Below are 21,480 nucleotides of genomic sequence, written 5' to 3' on the forward strand. Positions count from 1 at the left end.
CTGAAGTTATAATTTAAGAAACAAATGTGCATAATGATTTTGTAGTTGAAAGTATTTACACATAAAAGAAGAAGAATAAAAGACAATCGTGGGACCCTACTGATCCAACACATAAATGGGAAATAAATTTGAATACATTAATTACTGAATGGGTGACTCTCATTATTTCCCATGTTTTGTATGAAGGCACTTAATATATTACTATACAAACAAAGTTTCATGTCTTATTGCATGATATATAGTAAAATCTACCTGTGATGTCCCATGTGTTACTGTACTGGTGGAAAATAGCTTTTGACATACAAACAATGCTCACTAGAAATAGGCCAGAGTGTCATATTTCTTTTTGTTACTAGACTCACTTGTTTAGTGCAACAAGTCAACAAATTCTGAATTGATTTTGTCGTGACAACACCTTCAGCGATGAACTTATCCACTTGTGGAGATCTGGTAGTGATAGTTTACTTAGAATGCTTACAGGGAAGTCTGGAAATTTAGAATGATTCCTACCAGGTATTTCTTCAAAAATGTTCTCTTGGTGAAGAGCCATTGCAAGGGAAGATACATCTGGCTTTTTAGTTTCTTGGCGCTTAGATGATGGTTTCTTCACTTCCATTTGAGTGTCTAAGCTGGCAAGAAGTTTATGCGCTTCCTGGGCAGACCGGCTTACCCTGTCAACACTTTTCTGGGTGACTTTTCCACGCATACCGCGACAGTGCTCCTTGAAGATCCGGTTTTGATGCTCCATTGTTCGGTCCAGTTCTACATTACAACCAGCTTTACCTTTAGTGTTTACAGACCGATTCCATGTGAGCTCATACGCGAGTCGAGGAGTCAAAAAGCATTTAACCTGTGCCAGAAGGCGTAGCATTTGAAAGCTGTATTTAGGTTTGTTTGAAACCTTGCAATGTAACATCATTAGTTTGTACAGTCGAATCAATCTGTCTCCATCACCCATTTGCCGAGCATCATTGAAGTTCAGGGCGATCATACACATCCCCAGTGCACATTTCGCATAGTTCAGTACACCATCCTGCATGACAGAGACACCATGATCAGGTTTGTTACTAGGGATATCATGATCAGGTTTGTTAGTAGGTACACCATGGTGGACATTTCTTCGATGTTTGAGGAGGCCTTGTCGTGACACATACTTCTTCTCACACACACTGCAATGAAACAATTGTTCCTCCATCCTCATATCTACACTAGATGTTAGCATGTATGTGTTCACAAAGCCAGTCATGACTGTTTCTGCATAGTTTTTTTGGTCTCCGTGCTCTTCGAGTCTGAAGATGTTTTTAGTCGGCTCACCATTAACCTCACTCATCCCAAAGTAGTGTAGGGCAGCGGCAATCACAAGTGCTACTGTGAATTTTTCAACCACATCTGCAGCAGCATTAATATTTTTCATTGGGTTGGACGTCACATTTCTTGCCTCTAAGAAGTTCCGAGCTGCATACAGTGTTCCTTGATCCGCTGATGATGATGGGTCATAGAGGGTTTTCCATATCACCTGCCACATCAAAATATTATAGTAAAAAGTTACTACTTTCAACACGATCTCAGTGTCTATTGTGGTGCTATATTATTCCATGTCTACATGTAGCATATATGTAATGTAGACCCACTATATATCTTGGTAGTTCCAATGTATGAACATTAAAAAAGGTAAAAAATCACATCAAATGATGAATATTTTCTTACACATTGAAAAACAAAGTACCACACAGGACCAAGCATTTTGTGAACATTATAAAAAACATGAATTCAATGGCAGTCACATATGGTATCTTCAACATGATTTATAACTGACATTTCATACATAAACCTATATGCACTGATCATCTGCAAAGATGGAAAATAGATAGAGTAACAGGGACAGCCACTTGAAACAGAAAGTGAGTTTTCAACTAGAGAATCATGACAAACCCTATTCTTCAAATGTTTACATATTGAACGAAAAAATACCAATGAATTCATGACATAGTTTAGAAAAGTTGTCAGACAAGCCCAGAACGGCAGGAAAGTATTGTGCAGTACAGACTGTATATTTGCACAATCTCAATATCCATGTTCAAATAGAATTGATATACAACAAAGCCTATGGAAAACGGAATTCTATCTGAAACTTAATTCCTGATACCGGTATTTCTCTCTTTTCTTTGTTTTTTATTGGAAAGGCCTTTACATGTAGTTACATTGAAAGTTACTGTCCCTGAGTGCTTTTTAGGTATTTGACAGAAACAGCAACGTGACATAATTTAAAGACAAGTGTCCCTCTTGAAAGGAAATAAGGCTGTCTAATGACAAAATTATGTTTTTATGAAAAATATTATGAGATTATTACAAGATATGTGCAATACATCAGGAAATACGTAAATGAAAAACAATCCTAGTTCTCATCTCACCTGGTAATAATTAGCAAGGGCATGGAAGTCAGCAATAACTGGCATCAAGCCCTCAAACCTCTGACTTGCAGAAGTGGAATTTCTCTGCTCCTCTATGCAGCTCGATATTCGTTCACATGTCAAAAGATCCCCTGTCACTAGGATCCTGGTAGGGTGGTCAGTTCCATGTCCAGGAGTGTACTGGTGCATATGCTTCACAATCTTGAATATGCCATCTGATGTGTTCTCATTTTCAATGAGAACACCAAGATTAACCTATTGAAGAATAATTGTGACCAGACATACAGGGGGTATCATGAACAGTTGCTGAAATGTTAACAATAAAGAAAATCAAATATTAATGCAGCACCCTATCAAAATTATAAATATTCATTATAGCATATCAAACTCACCAACAAAACATGTTACATTTGATATTTATGATGGTATTACAATATGCTTTTGTGGAAAAACTTAATAATATGAAGTAATGAAGTTCAAGTACAGAAATATTAATTTGAACATCGCTCTTTCTGGTGCAGTGTAGTCAATGACATGATTTAAAAGTCATTTCACATACAGGTCAAAAGGCCTTATTTTGGCACTGTTCAAGTTTGAAAATAATCAAGAAACCCGGGGGTCACACGCTCACCTGAGTATCGCAAGTTCACCTTCCATGCATTCTTGCAGACTCTTACCTGTGAACATTGGAAACTTATGGTGGGGGTAGCTTTGAGAATGGAGGCATGGTGTCCATATATATTCCATCACACTAGTAAAAATACCTGCCATGTACACTGCACTTTATAGAACGTTAGATTACGCAGCTTGGGAAAAAAGACTTAAAGCCCTATCACTTTTGATTAGAACTAGAGAAAAATATTATTTAAAGTGAAAACTAAGTTCTGGTAAGGGCTTGAGAACCCGTCTGGCACCATTTCATATTTGCTTGCAATATATCGAAAGAGTCTACAAAGAAACTTACCTGGCTGACGCGGTTTGCCGGAACTATGAGTCGTTTTGGAGTATTTTGAGAAAAATAATAAAAGTCGGTAAACCGACTTTTATTCCAGAAGGCTCCAGACTAACTCGGTCTCAGGGAAAACTCGACCCTATTTCAGACAATTTACACACAGTTCGTGATCGCCATGTTCATCAGTAGCCTACTCTATAATACTACGAGCACAGGCCAAACGAGGCCTTACTGAGCAGACAGGAAAGTGCGTGCTAATCCTGTACAAAACAAATGGACAGCGCGCGGTCCTCAAGCCTACTAGCAAAGACGCTTTATAATACGCACACAAAGAGATTTTTCTCAGTTACTGGGGAAAATCTCTTTGTACGCACATCACCTCAGTTGCTGAGACGCGCGGTCTTTGAAGTTTTTGTTGTTGTTCATCAATTGTCTTTGATTGTTTTTAGAGGTGCTTGAGAGGCGCACACTAATTTTGCATGCGCGCCAAAGAGGTTTTTGATGCGCGTGTTGTAACAACTCGGACCATTACTGCGAGTAGCCAGAACGCTACAATGTAGTTTATACAGGCCGCTCCCGTGTGCATAGTACTGTACAATCCAGAGGGAAAACCAGTAGCAGTACAACTCATCCCGCCGTCAAGCAAAGCGAGGCCGAGTTATTCCCGAGTCCGAGTCTAGCCTGACCCCGTTCGGGTAAGTTCCGAGACTGAATGTTTTTGGTTAATATATCCCATTTTCGTCCTTACCCATCGAATATCTTGTTATTACAGCGTTATTCCGCACATTTCCTAGGCATACGTTCACATTTTGGAGCAAAATTTGACAACTTTTGCAGGCATACCAGAACTTTGTTTGGGCTTTAATATTCATTAATTTAAGAGGTTTGGAACCCCTGGAGCCCCCAAGGAAAGCATGGTGCCCATTCAAACACTTTGAGATCTTATCCCTATGGGAATGCTACTTGACAAGTTTGGTGAAAATCTATTATGTTGTTTTCAGCAAAAAGATGAAAATTTAGGCCCACATTTCTACCTCCATCCCATCCCACTTCCTTGGGTACCAACGGGGTGGGGATGGCACCCCTGGTTCTCCTATGAACAAACTTGAAACAACAGTCATCATTATAGTGACTCATTGTATTAGCTCAATCACTTCCAGTTCTAGAGAAATCTGTAAAGATTCATTACAGGAGGGGGAGGGACCCCTGGGGCCCCCAAGGTGGGGCATGGTGCCCATTTGATAGAAATGAGATCCTATCCCCCTAGGGATGCTACCTGCCAAGTTTGGTGAAAATTAGTGATAGGGTTTTCAAGAAAAAAGGAGTTCAAAATCTACAATTTCGGTCCAAATTTAGGTCCCCTGGGGCCCCCAGGTGGGGCAAGGTGCCCATTTGATGGGAATGAGATTCTTTCCCCCTAGGGATGCTACCTGCCAACTTTGGTGAAAATTCATACTGGCATTTTCAAGAAAAAGATGAAAATGTACAATTTGGGCCCCATTAGAACCTCTCCCCACCCCCCTCCCCTGGTCCCAAGGGGGGCACCACTGACTCCGCCATGAAAAAATCTGAAACTACTGTCATCAATGTCCTGATTCATAGTACCAGTATTAACTTAGCTCTATAAATTCTGGTTCTAGAGAAGAAGATTTTTTAAAAGATTCCTTACCTTTGGGGGTTTGGGCCCCTCTGGGGGCCCCCAGGTGGGTTATGTGCCCACTTGAACAAATTGAGATCCTATCCCCCTAGGAATGCTACTTGCCAAGTTTGGTGAAAATCAGTCAAGGGGTTCTTAAGAAGAAGATGAAAATGTAAAAGTTTAGCACGACGGAGGACGCACGCCGGACGCTGGACGAAGAGCGATTGCAATAGGCTCATGTGAGCTAAAAATCTGACCTACAGTACATCAATTTCACACTATCAGTGTGTACAACTGTACGTCAGATAAATGGTGCTTCCACAATGTTCAAAGCATGAGCAAAAACATTTTTCTGTTTAAAAAATCTGAGATGTGTGATCCTTCATGGTATAAGTGTCTCTCATAAAGTCTAAAAATTAATTACGCCTTCCATGAAATGTAGTTCAAAACCATAACTACATGTAGTGCTTTGAGAACGTGAAAATCAATAAAGTGAACACCCAGTTCCCCCTCTCCCCCTCCCCCAACACACGCTACTGTCTTGCAGAATTACTGTCCACTGACAATAATTCATGTGTGATTTTTTTTTATCTGTACATATCTCACCAGAAACAGCATATTATCTACCAAATATTTAAAAGTGTCTTTAATAAAATAATGTCTTGAAATGTATTACGGTACTAATAATTTGGCTTTAAAAAGAAATGAAAAGCACACAGCCTTTTGTTTTGTTGCCATTTTTCAAATAGCTAAACTCAACAAAATATTTACTTACCACCCTTGACTTCTGCTTCATCTCTGCCATGTGATCATGATGAATTACCCCTGGAAGGGTAGACATCACATCTTTAAGGGCCGGTATGTGTTCCCCTATCATCCGGGATGCCAGTATCATCCACTCACGTCGCAACATCTTATTTTCTTCAATGCTGGGCAAGAAGTCACCAGATTCCACTTCTGTTACTGAGCTGATGGCCTGAGTATTGGAGAGATGATGGCCCTGAACTCTGTGCTGAACAGCTATCATCTGAACCATGTGCAAATCCTTTCCATAACTGTCTCTGGTAGGGTGCCTTGCCTGTATTACAATATCCACATTATCCATCACTAGTTGATATCCTATGTCATCTCTGTGAATGGCAGCAGTTGATTCAACATCCCAATTCACATCTGCTTGGAGCTCTCGTTCCTTGGAACTACATTCATGAACAGTCTTTGCCCACTCTACAACTTCTTCATCAAAGTTCTCACCATATTCCAATTGTTTTTGTAAGGCAGTGTGATAAGATGTGCACACACCTTTTCTGTTCAACCGTTGGAAAGTGGACTTCTTGGCTGCACCTTCTCTTAAGCAGAGAGAGTTGACTACCTGATGTGCATTCATATTTTTGTTTCTACAATTCAAGAGAATGCTTGCAGAAGTCACTATTTTGGGGATCAATGTTTCCTTAGTTTTTTGCACATTTCTTTCAAGTCGATGAGGTTCGGCAGCTGCCTCTAATGCTGACAAAAGTGTTGGGGCATTGGCTGTCAGTTCTGTTGCTTGCTGTTTAAAACTGATCGATGACAGTGCTGAAAGAGATGAATCTCGGAAGGAAGAAGGCGGGTTAAGCTTGCACATGCCTTCTACCTCTTTATGAATCATCTTGACGAAAACATCCTTCATCTTTTCTTGCATTCCTTTGAATTTCATGACTTCATCTAATGCAACATCTTCATCTCCCTGGCACAAAGCAGCAACCACACGACTCCAAGAGGTTGGTAATGAATTTCTTCTGGTGAAACTTTCGCTATGAATGACCACCTTATAGTAAAAAAGAAAATGGAGAAATTCGAAGCACTTAACATAGTGTAACAAATATATGCTATACTGTTAAAATGCAATAACTTTTGAAAACTTCACCATTTTGGTCAATTACAAATGTTTTGTGAGACATTCAAAAAGTATTTATTGTCCATTCAAATATTAGAAAAAGTCAAGTCTTCTGACCATTGTTTGTAGTGCCAATTTGTCATATTTAATCTACTCAATTCATTAAATTGTTGACTCATGGTACATCCATCTCTCCAGTTACATGAACAACTGATCAGCTGTTCTTAAATTATCATGTAAATAAGAACTGGTAATGGACAGATGCACACATGGATAAACAGACTGACAGATAACCCCAAAACATGCCTCTGGCAATTATGTTGCAGACCACTAAAAAGAGTCACTGAGTGGGGCATGCTATCAAACAATTTTCATTTGCTGAGAATTTGATGTCAATTATGTTGTGATAAAACAGGTCAGACATAGATATTGAGTGATCTCATTCTTAACTCATTAATCCTCCATATTATGGAGGGGAGGGGTTAGGGATTGTTTATCTATGAAGAATCTTGTAAGTTTAGAGGAGAGACATTAACCAGCGTCTGAGACTCATATTTGTTAAAATCTACAGTGTATCATGACAGTTAACGTAATCTAATACATGCATTTCACCACATCCCCTCCCCCTCCCCCCCAACACACACACACACCCTTACCTCTGACATGCTTGATTGAGCTTCTGAATGTGGGGCTTCCAATGCTGTGGCCTTTTCTTGAGGTCGTGGGAGAGTTTCCTGAAAATGTAAACAGTCATGAAATCGAACGTGTACAATTGAATTTTCATTTATAATGTAGACATAGTTTTAGGAACTTCACCATATTTTCATTTTTTCCTTCTATTTTTATTTTTTGCATTTGAAGTTAGTCAAAAGGATTCCATTACTGTCACAAGATCAACATAAGGCACTAAAACTGCCTTGCAATTAAAGCATAGTAATTTGCAAACCCTCACCCAAATCTATGTTTCTGTAACAAACACCTGGCACTCCACTTTTCAGAGCCTCACATAGTAGAAAAAATTATTGTGATGAAATCAAACGTACATGTATAAGAAACTGTGATCTTTGATCATTCAAATTAGAACATTTCTTGTAACTTTGTAAAGTGTATGCCCATCAAAACTCCAAAATGTTATGAATTTAGTGTTGACTCATACATGAGAGACGGCCAGATGGGTGGCCCGAAAAAAGGATGCCTCTAGCAACTTTGCTGCGGGGACATGGAAAGCGTCACTGAGTTGGCCACATTATCAACGGTGTCAACCTATTTTCAACCGCTGAGAATTTGACATCGATTACTAGTATGTGGTGATAAAAGAGGCCAGACATGAATATTGAGCGATTTTATTTTTAACTCATGAATCTTCTATAGGTTTGTAATTTAAGCTACAACTACAGCCATAAATTCAAACTACATGTATGTCACTTCCTTAATGAAAGCAGCATATTCCCCACTCATGCAACAATTTGTAATTTCAAAAGGAAATAGAAGGGTTGTCAGTATCTGAAGAGGACTGAAAGCTGAACAAGATAGAAGATATTATCACTGTGTACAAAACAGCATCACATCTCCATTTTCCATGAAATTGAGGTCTTTTTTTTTTTGGGGGGGAGGGGTAGGGATTGTATACATGAAGAATTTTCAAAGTTTACAGGAGAGACAATAACCAGTATCTGAGTCACATATCGTTTAATACTACACTGTATCATGATGGTTAATGTAATCTAATACATCCATTTGCACCACCCTCCCCCTCCTCCTCCCCCCTCCCATGCGTGCGCGCACACACACACACACACACACACTTAGAACCATTTAAAGTCCTTACCTCTGACACACTTGATTGAACTTCTAAACGTGGGCTTTCCAATTCTGGGGCCTTTTCTTGAGCTTGTGGGGGAGTTTGCTGAAAATGTGAACAATCACAAGACCAATTTTTAATGTGGTGTTTCAAAAACAAAAAATGTTATTCACTTGTACTAGAAAAACCTTCCGGTTATTTATTTATCTATTTATTTATATTCATCTATTTATTCCACCCCCCCCCTTTTTTTTTTCCTTTTTTTTTTTGGGGGGGGGGGGGGGGTTCCAAAGATAGATTGCACTGCATTTGATGTTAATGTGATACCAATCCTTAACAACTCTCTACAAGATCATCACAAGGAGTTCAAACAAACTGCCTTGTGATTGAAGCATGTCTTTCCTGAAAAAAAAAACTCATCAAAATTTGTTTTGTGTTATCAAACCCCTTCCTCTTTATTTTCAGTCCTTCTCATAAAATCACCTTACTGAAATCAGACACAAGACACTGTTAACTTTGACCTTTTAACTTTGAACAATTGTTGTAACCTTAATCACAGGATGTGTGTTTTTCGAATTACCTGTGATCAACCAGGTCATGTAGTAAATACTGGCCACAAACTCCAAGATCTGAGACGTTTGAGTTTATGACACATCTTATACAATGTAAAACCTGTACATGTGTACACGTGTACATAACTTCGCAGCATCTTATCAGAAGTGTTCAGTTTATGTAAAAAGTCTACTCTCAGTTCCCAAGTTATTAAAAATCCAACAGGATTCCTTTTACACAACCCAGAGTTTTTTCCAATTTCAATCTAAAATGGTCTGACAGATTTTTCAGAGGTACATTGTATATATTTTAATAACAAGGTATTCTTTTCAGTACACAAGTACACTCTATGACTGTGCCATGGCTGACTACAGAGCTTTTCTGATGCATTTGATGTCAGAATAATGTCAGAATAGCTAACATGCCCATTTCACTACCAGTATATTCTTCTTTTCATTTTCTTCATCCGAACATGTAGACAATGCCAATCTCCACTGTAATTCTCATCATTGTACTTACCTGCACATTTTCAGATCTTTCTACGGAGAGCTGTTTCTGACAAGTCTTAGGAGCTCTTGATGTACTCTTCATCTCAAACTGCAGGAAGAAAAATAATAATGACTAATACCACAACTGGCACAAGAACACTTTGAAAGTATTTTACCCCATCATTCATATCACTGCAATATCAATGTCAATGTACACAATTTACATTAGCTTTGTTTTATCAGAACGTAGAGGAATGCTTTATTCATTTATGATCAATACATTTAATTCTTGCACAACTACTACAGTACTAGTATATAAACAGCAATTTAAAATTGGACTAATGCTTAGTACATTTTATTTTAATTTGAAATAATTATATCCCCATGGGTTTAGAGATAAGCCCCATTGGAACATGTATGAAGGGGCCATAAAGAACCTGCATACTATAAACACTGTTATAAATGATTTACAACTTCCAATATTTACAGCAAAATCGAAGTGGAATGTGGAATTCATAGATCATTAGGTAAGGTGCTGTTACTGCAGGCCAGTTCTGAACTTTCTTCTTCACAAGCCAACTTCCCTTGTTTGGCAACAATTTGAATGTACTGTAGGTCATGCATTTTTTGTTTAAACCAACATGGAGTATGTACATTCGTAAATGTGCCTGCCATTAACTTACCACTGTACAAGAAAGTTTCAAATGTAAATCATTGGGCTTACAACAGTTCTAGGCTAAATTCTGTCAACACATGTCATACATCACATTCACACATTTAAGCCCCACTTTATATGTTATGATTTTCCAAATTGTGGTTGATGCCAAAATGAGTTTTAGAAAGAATGCGGGTACCCTCAAAGGTGGAGTCATTTGGGATATAAAGTTATAATTCAGCTAATACAAAGTTCTATTATGTCATTGCACTACCATTGGGTCCCCTAACGTTACAAGTTTTAATCTGTGTAGGTTACTGTAAACACATCAACCACAAACATATTTAAAATTGGGAAATAAATCAATTAGGCCTACATTTATATCAAATGAAAATGTAACTTATTATGGAAAATCCATAATAGGGAAACAATTTGGCTGGAATTTTGTATTGAGCGAGGTTGATTAAGATCAGTCCACAGTATAAACCTTTGTAAGGTCACTTGTTTTCATTTTGATCATTTGAATGAATGAATGATGAATTCTTTTTCATTTCTTACCTCTGACAATGGCTCATTTTCATTATGATGCTGTCGTAGCATGGGTGATCTACATGATCCTGCATAGAGTCTCTTGTCCCGATGCTGCAAAAATAAAAGTGATGAATGAACCAATTCAAATGAGTTACAAAGAAACATGTAACGTTAGACCTTCTATATGCCTAAAGATTTTCATAATTCGAAGCATATATTCTAACGTTAGTTTCCTTACTTTAAAAATTAACAAAAAATAAGAACATGTATGATGTAAAAATGCGCAAGGGCCAATGTAAATTTAAATATTAATGAACAGCAAGCTTCCATTAATTTCATTACATTGGTGTTATTCTAATTTTGGTTAAACTCGAGTTAGATTTTGATTGAAAACTGCTGAAGTCTTTCTGGAATCTTTTACATCAGATTCTTAGTCTAAGTTTACAGTCGACTCTAATTTTATATGGTTTTAACCCAACACCAAGCCTATAGTTTAGAGTGGGCCTGGGGGGGGGGGGTAAAAGAATTAAGTATTTAGGCCGAGAAGATAATAACAATTACCTTTGATGATGGTGTTCCGGGTGAAAAGGCTGCAGGTCTTTTCGCCTTGTTGTGTGAGCCAGACTTTTTGACAGGTGTAGTTACTGCACAGCAGTCTAACGTTACAGTGTCAATAGTAGTTGGAGTAACGTTAGTACAAGTAGAGCTACATGGACGAGTCGAGGCTGAAGTTGGAAAAACCTGCATGCAACGCTTTGCCTGAGTTGCACGGTAAGTTTTTATCAAGTCATGTCGGAGATTTGTCAACTTTGACTGACAATTAACTTTGGACACACATTTGTCACAAACATATTGATCCCCTTGACCAAAAATAACATCTCCAAGCAAATCTTCAAATTTTTCTTGAAGTCCACATCTCACGACATTCACACTAACGTTAGAGTTCAGTTTTATATAGTGTTTGGACGTCAAAAGTGACACATCACAAATCATACATCGGGAAGCTGGCGAATTGTAGTTCGCCATTTTCAATCTCAAGAGTAGATTCAAGTCCCCGGGCACAACGAAGTCCAAAGTAGGTCCTACAGAATGATGACTCCAAACAACTTTCAGCCAGTCAAAGACGTTGCACGAATCAGCTGCTGTGCAACAATGCATAGAACAGCTGAGCAGATTATCTGTGCTCCGTGTTGTGCACATCACAGTTCATCACTCTATCGTTCAAAACACTGCCCATCCATCATCCACTCATTTTAATAGCCTTCACCTTACTTTTGACACCACAAAATATACTCAATCCAATATTTTGGGATATAGCCTGCCGAGCTACTAGCACGAAGAGATGGCCTTTATTAAGAGAAATCTCTAATTATCGAGATCAACATAATAAAAATAATTGCATATATGTCTTGACATATTTCATATCGATGTGCATATCGATCTTCTGACACGGATCCCGATTTCTTTGGAAATCGATATAACAAGGTATAACAGGGCTAATTAACGAAATAGCCCGGGGTGAAAAAACCAGAGATAAAACTTAATAAGCGCAAAACTCTGGAAAAACCCTATGGCTATGGCTGAGACCAAAGTCGTAAGCATAAACATCAATTTGATTTGTTTCTAATAAATTTATAAATTCGAACGTGCTAGCAATGGAGTGCAAGGCTAGAATGCCTCTTCTTCCTCACCGCTCCCTACACAGGCATCTATCACATTTCATATTCAAATTTCCCTCCACTCGCATGACGGATACAATGCATTCCGTCATGCGTTCCTGAAAACAATTAAGTGTTCGCACTTATGCCGTCTAAACAATATTTGCCAGCTATACTGCGTAACGCAGGCAAATACATGTTCATCACTCTATCGTTCAAAACACTGCCCATCCATCATCCACTCATTTTAATAGCCTTCACCTTACTTTTGACACCACAAAATATACTCAATCCAATATTTTGGGATATAGCCTGCCGAGCTACTAGAATGACTACCACAAAGAAGGGCGTTTTCCGGGTCATATTTTTCCGAAATGCCAAGATTGGATGCTATGAAACATGATCGTTCCTCAAACAATTTCTAGTAATGTTTCATAAAACGTATCAAAACGTATCAAGGACGACAAAAATCGTATGAGAGTAAACAACATTATTGCCCCCAGTTTTTATATAAGCCGGAATATAAATATTTTACTTGTATTCTCTGAACAAGGTGAGAAATTTAAATCTCCGGCATAACTGTATATTTATGTCTCAATTACATAATGACCTATGCTCTGCCTCATACAACTACCATTTATTTACAAATGTAACGCCTGGGTGACTGATAGTCTTTCTTCCAGACTATCCTCTATATAGCCATCTTTGGCCCAGTCTCCTTTCCATCTACCGTGTCTTTTCCATATTCTGTCCTTCACTTTGGCCCTGGCAGCAGCCGTTGCTCCACTGGCTCTTAATGAGTGAAGACCCAAATTCAAGCCTTCGCCGACCTCTTTCAGGCGAGCTACAACCGTCTCGCGTGTTCTTGTGTAACTCATGGACTTGTTTTTATGTATCAAAGACACTTTGCCTTTATTGGCGTATGCAGGCTTGAACAGAAAATGACCCGACTTTGGGTCTATTTTTGCACACTCCATATAACGTTTCAAAATTCTCATGGGGCATGCATTTGTCAGACCTTTGCTGATGACTACTTCATCTCCCTTCCTGAATTGATCAGTCTTACTTTTCGAAACGTACACAGACATGTAATTATCATGAAAAGTAATATCGTTACACTTCAAGGAACGAGCTTCGTCGAACCTAAAAAATCCACTAAAACAAAGAACGATGAACGCTAAATCGCGAAGAACCAGAATGTCATGGGTGTCACTGTGATTGTCACAAAGGCGCACAAGTTGCTCATTTGACAAAATATCCTTCTTGGATACTTTTTTTGTAATTCTTCCTTTTTGCTGCTTCGATCAAATTTAACACAAAATTATTGGTCGTAGGATCCTCTAGACCCCTCATACCGTGGGCCCATTTAATGGCATACATGGCGCTTTGAACGACGCTAGGCGACTTTCCCGCGTCGATCAGACTCGTCAAGTACAGTGCAACGTGTATGGGCTCTGCCGGAATCGCTCTACCGCCCTCTGAGGTGATAAACGCTTCCCATTTACGAAAAGATGAGTAATACTTGTTTGAGGTGCCATCGCTCCTGGACTGCACTAAATGAGATGCCATGCTGCCGGCTAAATTAAGAAGATTCCTTGTCTGCGTTCCGGATGCCTTGATCTCATCTGTGATCGCAGCTGATAGTCCTAGACCTGTCGCGATGCGATAAACAAGATCAAAAACGTAATTTCAATGCGATTAAAGTGAAATCCGTTGTTCTCGAAGAACCAAAGATGCCATTGTTACCCTTTCCTTTCTTTACTTCCTTTGAGGAAAACATAAATGAATTCTCAATGAAAGGAGCAAATTTGCCTCCTTTGAAAATTTTTGGCCAAAATGGAGCAGATTTCCACTGCGGCACAACTAGGGTACCATTGGCACAATCTTGTACTGCCTTATCAATAACCCTGGCTGCCAGCCGCGGTGGTGGCACCCACCAATTAACATCGTCACTCCAGGCCTGTTTAAATGCGTCTACCCCTTCTGAATTTGGACATCCCCATCTGGAATTAAACCTTCTACACTGTGAGTTATAATCGCATGCAAATCTGTCTACTGTGTGTGGCCCCCATCTGCGATCCAGATAACCAAATACATTTGGACTTATGTACCAATCATCGCTGTCTATAATTTTACTGAGGTTATCAGCTCGTGTATTCTGTTCTCTAGGAATCCAAACCGGAATTATGGTTAAACCAAACTTTTCACAAGTTTCATGAATTTCAAGGGCAATGCTCTGTAATTGCCGGCTTCTACTTCCTTTCTGGACAATTCTCGTGACATTTCTATTATCCGTAAACCAACGGACACTCTGCCCTTCCAGGCACGAACCAAACGATTTTAGTGCTCTGCTCAGAGCTTCAATTTCTCTCCACGAAGAGCTATACTCTTTTTCTTGTTCTTTCCAGAAACCAACCAATTCCAGATTGGAATCTTCACATACGTAGGCGCCGTACCCAGTGGCCGACGCGTCTGTAAACAAAGTAGCGTTACATGGTTTCACGAATGTCATAGGGATGCCATTCACCCGTTCTATGTTCTTATACCAAAACTTAAACTCTGATACCGCCTCGTCAGAAACTAACACTGGGGCATTCCACGAAGCCCTGCTATTAATGCACTTGAATATTTCTCTCGTTTTCAACTGAACTACTAACCCGACTGCGGGTTGAGTGGAAATGATTTGCCCAGCAACACTTGCTAGTTCGCGTACCAAAACAAGCCTGTTACCTCTGTTCACTTTGGTCAAAATGCTTTCGACTGACTTTTTCAATTTTTGTATCCTGCGGTCCGTTACATGAACTACTCCCAATGTAAAATTCCAATCCAATCCTAGCCAGGTTGCGTTACTGCTAGGTTCCCACTCGCACTTTTCATCCGCTAAAAGGAAACCCAATTCGTTCAATTCTGATTTAATTGACCCGCTCATCTTTATCGCCTCTGTCTTATCGCTGCATCCCGCAATCCCGTCGTCTAGAAACATGACAATCTTTTTCCCTTGTGCTCTCCAGTAGGTGACTGGAACCCGTGTTATTTTTGTAAAAACATAACCCGCCGTGGAAATTCCAAATGGTAACACATTAAACACGAAATACCTTGTTTGACCTTCAGAACACCACGAAAATCCTAAATACTGTCTGTGTGGTTCAGAAATCTCTACATGATGGTATGCAGATTTAAGATCAAATGTGAACACATGATCCCCTTCTTCGAACACATCCTTCGCCACTGATGTATCTTCATATTTAAACTTTTGCTTGAATAAATGTGGATTAATGTGTCTGCAGTCCAAAACGAGCCTACATTTGTCCTTATTCTCCGAAACTGTCAAAGGATTCACAACAGTGGGCCTTGTTTTAACTTCTGTCACACAACCCTTCTCCAGTAACCTTCCAATCTCCTCTTCCACAAACATGCCATGATTTAAAGCGGATCTATTATTACGAAGCTCTTTACTATCAGGCAATGTGTGCAAAGGCAATTTGTAGCCATTCTCAATAATATCCAAGATTTCCCTACTGGCCCCGAAATCGGCCCACTTATTCACATTTTGTTTCAATCTCCCAACAGGGGACACATTAATCTTATTGCCACTATTTTTGGGCAGTGCCTTCAAGTCACTTGTACTATCAAATTGATCCCTTTCTATCGAATCTAACTTAGACTCTGTGTCATTCTCTTTAGCTACGTGAATAAATTCTGATCCACTTATCTGGCCGGATCTATTGCCTCTTGCTAGACAGTCAGCCTTCCAGTGACCGGGTTTACCGCAGGCGAAACAAAGCCCCGGCCTCTTGCGTTCGTCTACTCCTCCGCGGCTGGTTGAAGCATGATTTTCTTGGTCTTTGGCGCCAGTGTGAATCGGCCTCCATGATGATCGGTTCATGGCGTATGGTTGGAATCGCCTTGGCTCCCACTGCTTTTTGACTTTTTTCGCTTTCCTCTCGGCTCTAGCCTCTGCTTTGAACATCCGCTTTTCATCGTCGGAATTGTCGGCTAAAGAGTTATTCTCGTACTCTGCTACCATCTTCCACCCCAAGGGTGAACTGTCGGCCATTTTGATTAACTTTTGCCGTTTGTCTATAATGTCAATACCTTCCGCGATTTTTGCTTTCGCGTCGGCAACGGATGTTGTAATATCGTTTTCTTCTTTCAGAATCTGTTCTGTTTCCCTCAACTTCCTCTGAACTTTGATGTTGACTTTGTACTGTTCCTCGTTGCCCTTGCGTTGAAATTTGTAGTTGTCCGCATGCATTTCTTCAATTTTGGCTACTTGCGCGTCACTGAGAGCTTTCTGAGATTCGTTCAAAGATTGCTGAAAATTGCTCAGTCTGTTTGAAATTAGATTATCGAGGTCTGATAAAAGGCGGTTTTGGCTCTGATTGACTTTAGAGTCAATCATGTCGGCTATCCTGGCTGCATCCATATTGAGAAACCGCGTAAAACGAAGGTAGATTGTGAGAGGCCCAAATTCGAACGTGCTAGCAATGGAGTGCAAGGCTAGAATGCCTCTTCTTCCTCACCGCTCCCTACACAGGCATCTATCACATTTCATATTCAAATTTCCCTCCACTCGCATGACGGATACAATGCATTCCGTCATGCGTTCCTGAAAACAATTAAGTGTTCGCACTTATGCCGTCTAAACAATATTTGCCAGCTATACTGCGTAACGCAGGCAAATACATTACAGTAATCTTATCGCACTGTGAGTGTTATGGTTGTCACGGTACAATGCACACAGCTAGCTGGCTGCAGATCGATCGATACCACAGAACTCTTTTCTGTGATCGATCCCTTAGTTTTTCATGCATACGCAATGAGCTTGCGAGAGATAGGGCATTACGTCAGCATACCTAATATGAACTTTTGACCCTACGCTCTGTCAAACCAGTCTGGACGTTTTTTTCGGACAGGTTTGTTGGCGCCCTCATCGATATCGAGCGGTTACAGGGGATATAGCGCGATAAGCTGTGGAGCGCGCGTGGGTGCGTAATGATAAGAAAACGTCCAGAATCTGGACTACTGTTGTAGCGGTGTCTTCTTTCGCAAAAACATTATCCCAATTCACCGCTACGTGAATCTCATTGCAGATCCAGCTGAGGCACGCGGCTGGTTGTTATTCATAACTCTCTGCCCCAAAAAGGAACGTGCGCATAAAGAGTTGAAAGGTTGGTCCGTCGGGTATTCGAGCTTGGGTCTGCCTGAATCGCTATGACGTCTCCGTGGCCGAGCGGTTAAGGTGTTGGCGTTCCATGCCAAAGACCCGGGTTCGATCCCCGGCGGAGACCAATTTTTCAACTCTTGCGCTTTTCCAAAAAAGAGGAACAGTAAGAGGAATAATGATGTCAAAGCTACGCACCGATTTCTCCTCATTTCTCATATCTCACATATGCAAATTATTCAGGAGAAGCCCCAAAGCTGTTGTAGCGGTGTCTTCTTTCGCAAAAACACATTATCCCAATTCACCGCTACGTGAATCTCATTGCAGATCCAGCTGAGGCACGCGGCTGGTTGTTATTCATAACTCTCTGCCCCAAAAAGGAACGTGCGCATAAAGAGTTGAAAGGTTGGTCCGTCGGGTATTCGAGCTTGGGTCTGCCTGAATCGCTATGGTGTCTCCGTGGCCGAGCGGTTAAGGCGTTGGCGTTCCATGCCAAAGACCCGGGTTCGATCCCCGGCGGAGACCAATTTTTCAACTCTTGCGCTTTTCCAAAAAAGAGGAACAGTAAGAGGAATAATGATGTCAAAGCTACGCACCGATTTCTCCTCATTTCTCATATCTCACACACACATATATTATACAAATATACTTGGCCTTGAGAGTTTCTTGTTAAAACTATGGGCAGAGGTGACTCCAAACTAGTACTATTCACTGAGGGGCGCAGCCCCGAAGTGAATAGTACTAGTTTGGAGTCACCGAGGCCCATAGTTTTAACAAGAAACTCGAAACTAGGCAAAGTATATTTGTTTTATATTTTGGATCAAAAATTTGAATAAAAAGTGAAAATCATTATAGGCTTAGCCTAACCCCGGGACGCTCCGTGTACACAGTTACACTGCAACACTGCGTGTTGGGGCTGGTCGCAGCGCGCAGTTAAGCTTAGCCGCACTGCGGCGGCAGCGCAGCGCCTGCAATACGCGCAACAGTGCGAGAGACCGGAAATTGAAAAACGTAGCAGCCGTGGCACCGCCAGAGTTGCCCGTCGCATGTATCCAAGCGCTCGTATGGCCGCTGCAAATCTGAAAACTAGAATTCGGGACCGGACGTGGACGGACCACGTACACTTGACTGTAAAGAAGGGTGATTGTGACATCATTTTGCAAATAGTATACTATTTGCAAAATGTCGTCATAAAAGTGACGTCATTTTGCAAATAGTACTTCATAGAGTGTCAAACATACCAACACTCTAAAATAGTTCAAAATACCTATAATCACGTGAAGCTCTTTTAACCAATCAATGGAAGACAAATTTTTGATCCAAAATATAAATATATATATACATGTGTGTGTGTGTGAATATGTATATCTTTAATATATATTTATATCCCTCACAAATTGCTTCTCGTCCTCTGATTGGTCGAGAGCACTGTAAACAACAAAACATAATTCTACCATACAAATCCGCGAAAGACTATACTCCCTAGGGAAAATGGTAAAAACTATACCACGCTGGTAATTTCGCGCCTTTTTTGCTTCGCGTCGCGACGCGAAATATTTCACGTGTAAATGAATGGGTATCGCAGCACCTTTGCTTCGCGAGAGATTTCATGTACAAATGAATGGGTATCGCGGCGCCTTAGATCACTGCACTTCGCGAGAACCACAAGGCACGCATACACTCAATGCGACACGGGTTACGTTAGAGAGACTCGGAGAGACTCTTATAAAGCCCTCATTCTACCTCAAAAGAAAAAATTGTATTACGTTACAACAGAGTAGGCGATATCGTAGATCTATAATTAGACAACAATAAGCAAGCTAGGGTTCTTCGACGTACCGTAGGCCTTTGGGGAGTTCATGCTTCGCCGTTTGAAAGTTGGTCTCGCAGTTCACTAACTCGAGCGTCCCACCCAAAAGATGTTGACAAACGAAACTGCAGTAGATAGTAGGCCTGCTTTAACGTTAGCGCTAGTTAAGCCTAACGTTAGTTCTACCTGTCTAACAGTAGGCCCTATTTCCCGTAATCTCATTCCTAATAATTATTTTTGGAGTGTCTAACGAGTTAGTTAGAGTCTAACTTGTTCACTGTTTACGTTAGAACATCGTACGAATCACACGAATTTACAGTGGCACTCGATGCTTTAATTGCTAGAATTTTTTCAGTGCCTAATCTAACCTTATATACGCTGTTACTGAATGCTACCCAAATTTACAATGTATACTTGCATTTTAACAGGAAATTATAGTCCATATTCATGTACAGACAGCTAGGTAGAAAGACGATCGACAGAAAACACAATCAACTGCAGTTCACAGTCACATCGTTGATCAGCTCGAGCACGCACATCACCGCACTGGCAACCAACCGAACGTACAAATTGGTATAACTTGTTGACAGATCGGATAAGGCGTATTGCATGTATGAAGCGCGTAGTGAGTTTGCAGTTTGCGCATGTTTACCAGTACGTTGTACTGTAACAGCAATGCACCGAGTACACTTCAGCGGCTGAGCGCGCAGTTGTCTCTTCATAGTACGCGTACGCGCTGCCCTCCTGCTGAGCTGCTTTCCCGAGCGTGAATGACTAGTCAATCTTCTTGAAAAGTAAAGCAAGATGCCCTTAAAAAAGAGGTAAATTACAGAATACCAGTAGTCGAATACTCTTAAATTCATTGGGAGGGATATAAAACAAATATACCAGGCCAATTTTTCGAGGCACCGGTTGAAACTATGTGCCTTCGGTGACTTCAGTAGCACTATTTTCTTCGGGGCTGCGCCCCTCAGAAAATAGTGCTACTGAAGTCACCTCATGCGCATAGTTTCAACCAGAGCCTCTCAGGCCTGGTATATTTGTATATTATATATATATATATATATACATAACTATGTATAGTACGAGAGATTGTTCCATTCTCAAACGCACACATTGCTTCATTGTGGGTAGCATATATTGAAAGAACTTAGACTTGAGGCGGACTTTGCTCTCGATGTTGTTTTCCCTTTCACCCACTCGAGCTTTCGGCCTGTCATCAGGCCTTTATCAAGATCTACCAACGGAACAATAAATCTTCTAAATTATATAACATTCTATTATATATCATGGCACATTATGACATCAGGATAATATTTTTGCTCTGTTAGTAGATCTTCATGAATGCCTGATGGCAGGCCGAAAGCTTGATTAATCAACAGAGAGTACCAGATCGAGAGCAACGTTCGTGTGAAGTCTAATTTCTTTCGATATATATATATATATATATATATATATATATATATATATATAGAAGAATAAACCGGTAATGCAATGTTTCGCCAATATAGAGTTTATTGACTCAATGCAATATTGGCGAAATATTGCATTGCCGGTTTATTCTTCGTTACATTGGAGCCAATACGTCAATTCGCAACATATATATCTATATCTATCTATCTATCTATATATATATATATATATATATATATATATATATATATATATTCAATATGAATAATCATTATGTACCTATATATATTCAATTCAATTTTTCAATTCAATTCAATTCAACTTTTTTGTGCACTTCCACCAAGAAAACAAATTACAGAAATTGTAATATTGGGTACTGAAGAGAAGAAATCAATGATTACACAAACATGACAGATAGCTAAAAAGAGTTAACATATACATGAGGTGGAAAAGATAGGAGTCCTGCTGAGAAGCAAAGCTTGTAAATTGCAGAAACTCCTATTTACAGATACAAAACAAAAAACAACAACAAT

The 21,480-nt window shown here is 39.9% G+C and overlaps 2 protein-coding genes, 1 non-coding gene and 1 pseudogene across 3 annotated transcripts; 1 reads left to right on the forward strand and 3 right to left on the reverse strand.

The window, feature by feature from the left end:
* Positions 1 to 379: 379 nt before the first annotated feature.
* On the reverse strand, positions 380 to 10,971 carry LOC140229730 (uncharacterized). Its single transcript, XM_072309970.1, has 7 exons — positions 10,930 to 10,971; positions 9,748 to 9,825; positions 8,704 to 8,781; positions 7,532 to 7,609; positions 5,778 to 6,725; positions 2,412 to 2,666; positions 380 to 1,516 (listed from the first exon to the last, which is right to left on the reverse strand). Exons 1-7 carry the CDS (start codon positions 10,969 to 10,971, stop codon positions 380 to 382), a joined length of 2,616 nt encoding a protein of 871 aa, XP_072166071.1.
* A 2,230-nt stretch (positions 10,972 to 13,201) lies between these two features.
* On the reverse strand, positions 13,202 to 14,129 carry LOC140229408 (integrase/recombinase xerD homolog; annotated as a pseudogene).
* A 36-nt stretch (positions 14,130 to 14,165) lies between these two features.
* LOC140230097 (uncharacterized) lies at positions 14,166 to 16,986 on the reverse strand. Its single transcript, XM_072310302.1, has one exon. The coding sequence runs from the start codon at positions 16,984 to 16,986 to the stop codon at positions 14,236 to 14,238; it is 2,751 nt and encodes a 916-aa protein (XP_072166403.1). The 3' UTR covers positions 14,166 to 14,235.
* A 1,191-nt stretch (positions 16,987 to 18,177) lies between these two features.
* On the forward strand, positions 18,178 to 18,249 carry Trnag-ucc (transfer RNA glycine (anticodon UCC)). Its single transcript has one exon. It is a non-coding gene; the product is annotated as a tRNA-Gly (tRNA).
* Positions 18,250 to 21,480: the final 3,231 nt, after the last annotated feature.

The sequence above is a fragment of the Diadema setosum genome, chromosome 6 (genome assembly GCF_964275005.1).
Source record: "Diadema setosum chromosome 6, eeDiaSeto1, whole genome shotgun sequence".
NCBI classification, from domain to species: Eukaryota; Metazoa; Echinodermata; class Echinoidea; order Diadematoida; family Diadematidae; genus Diadema; species Diadema setosum.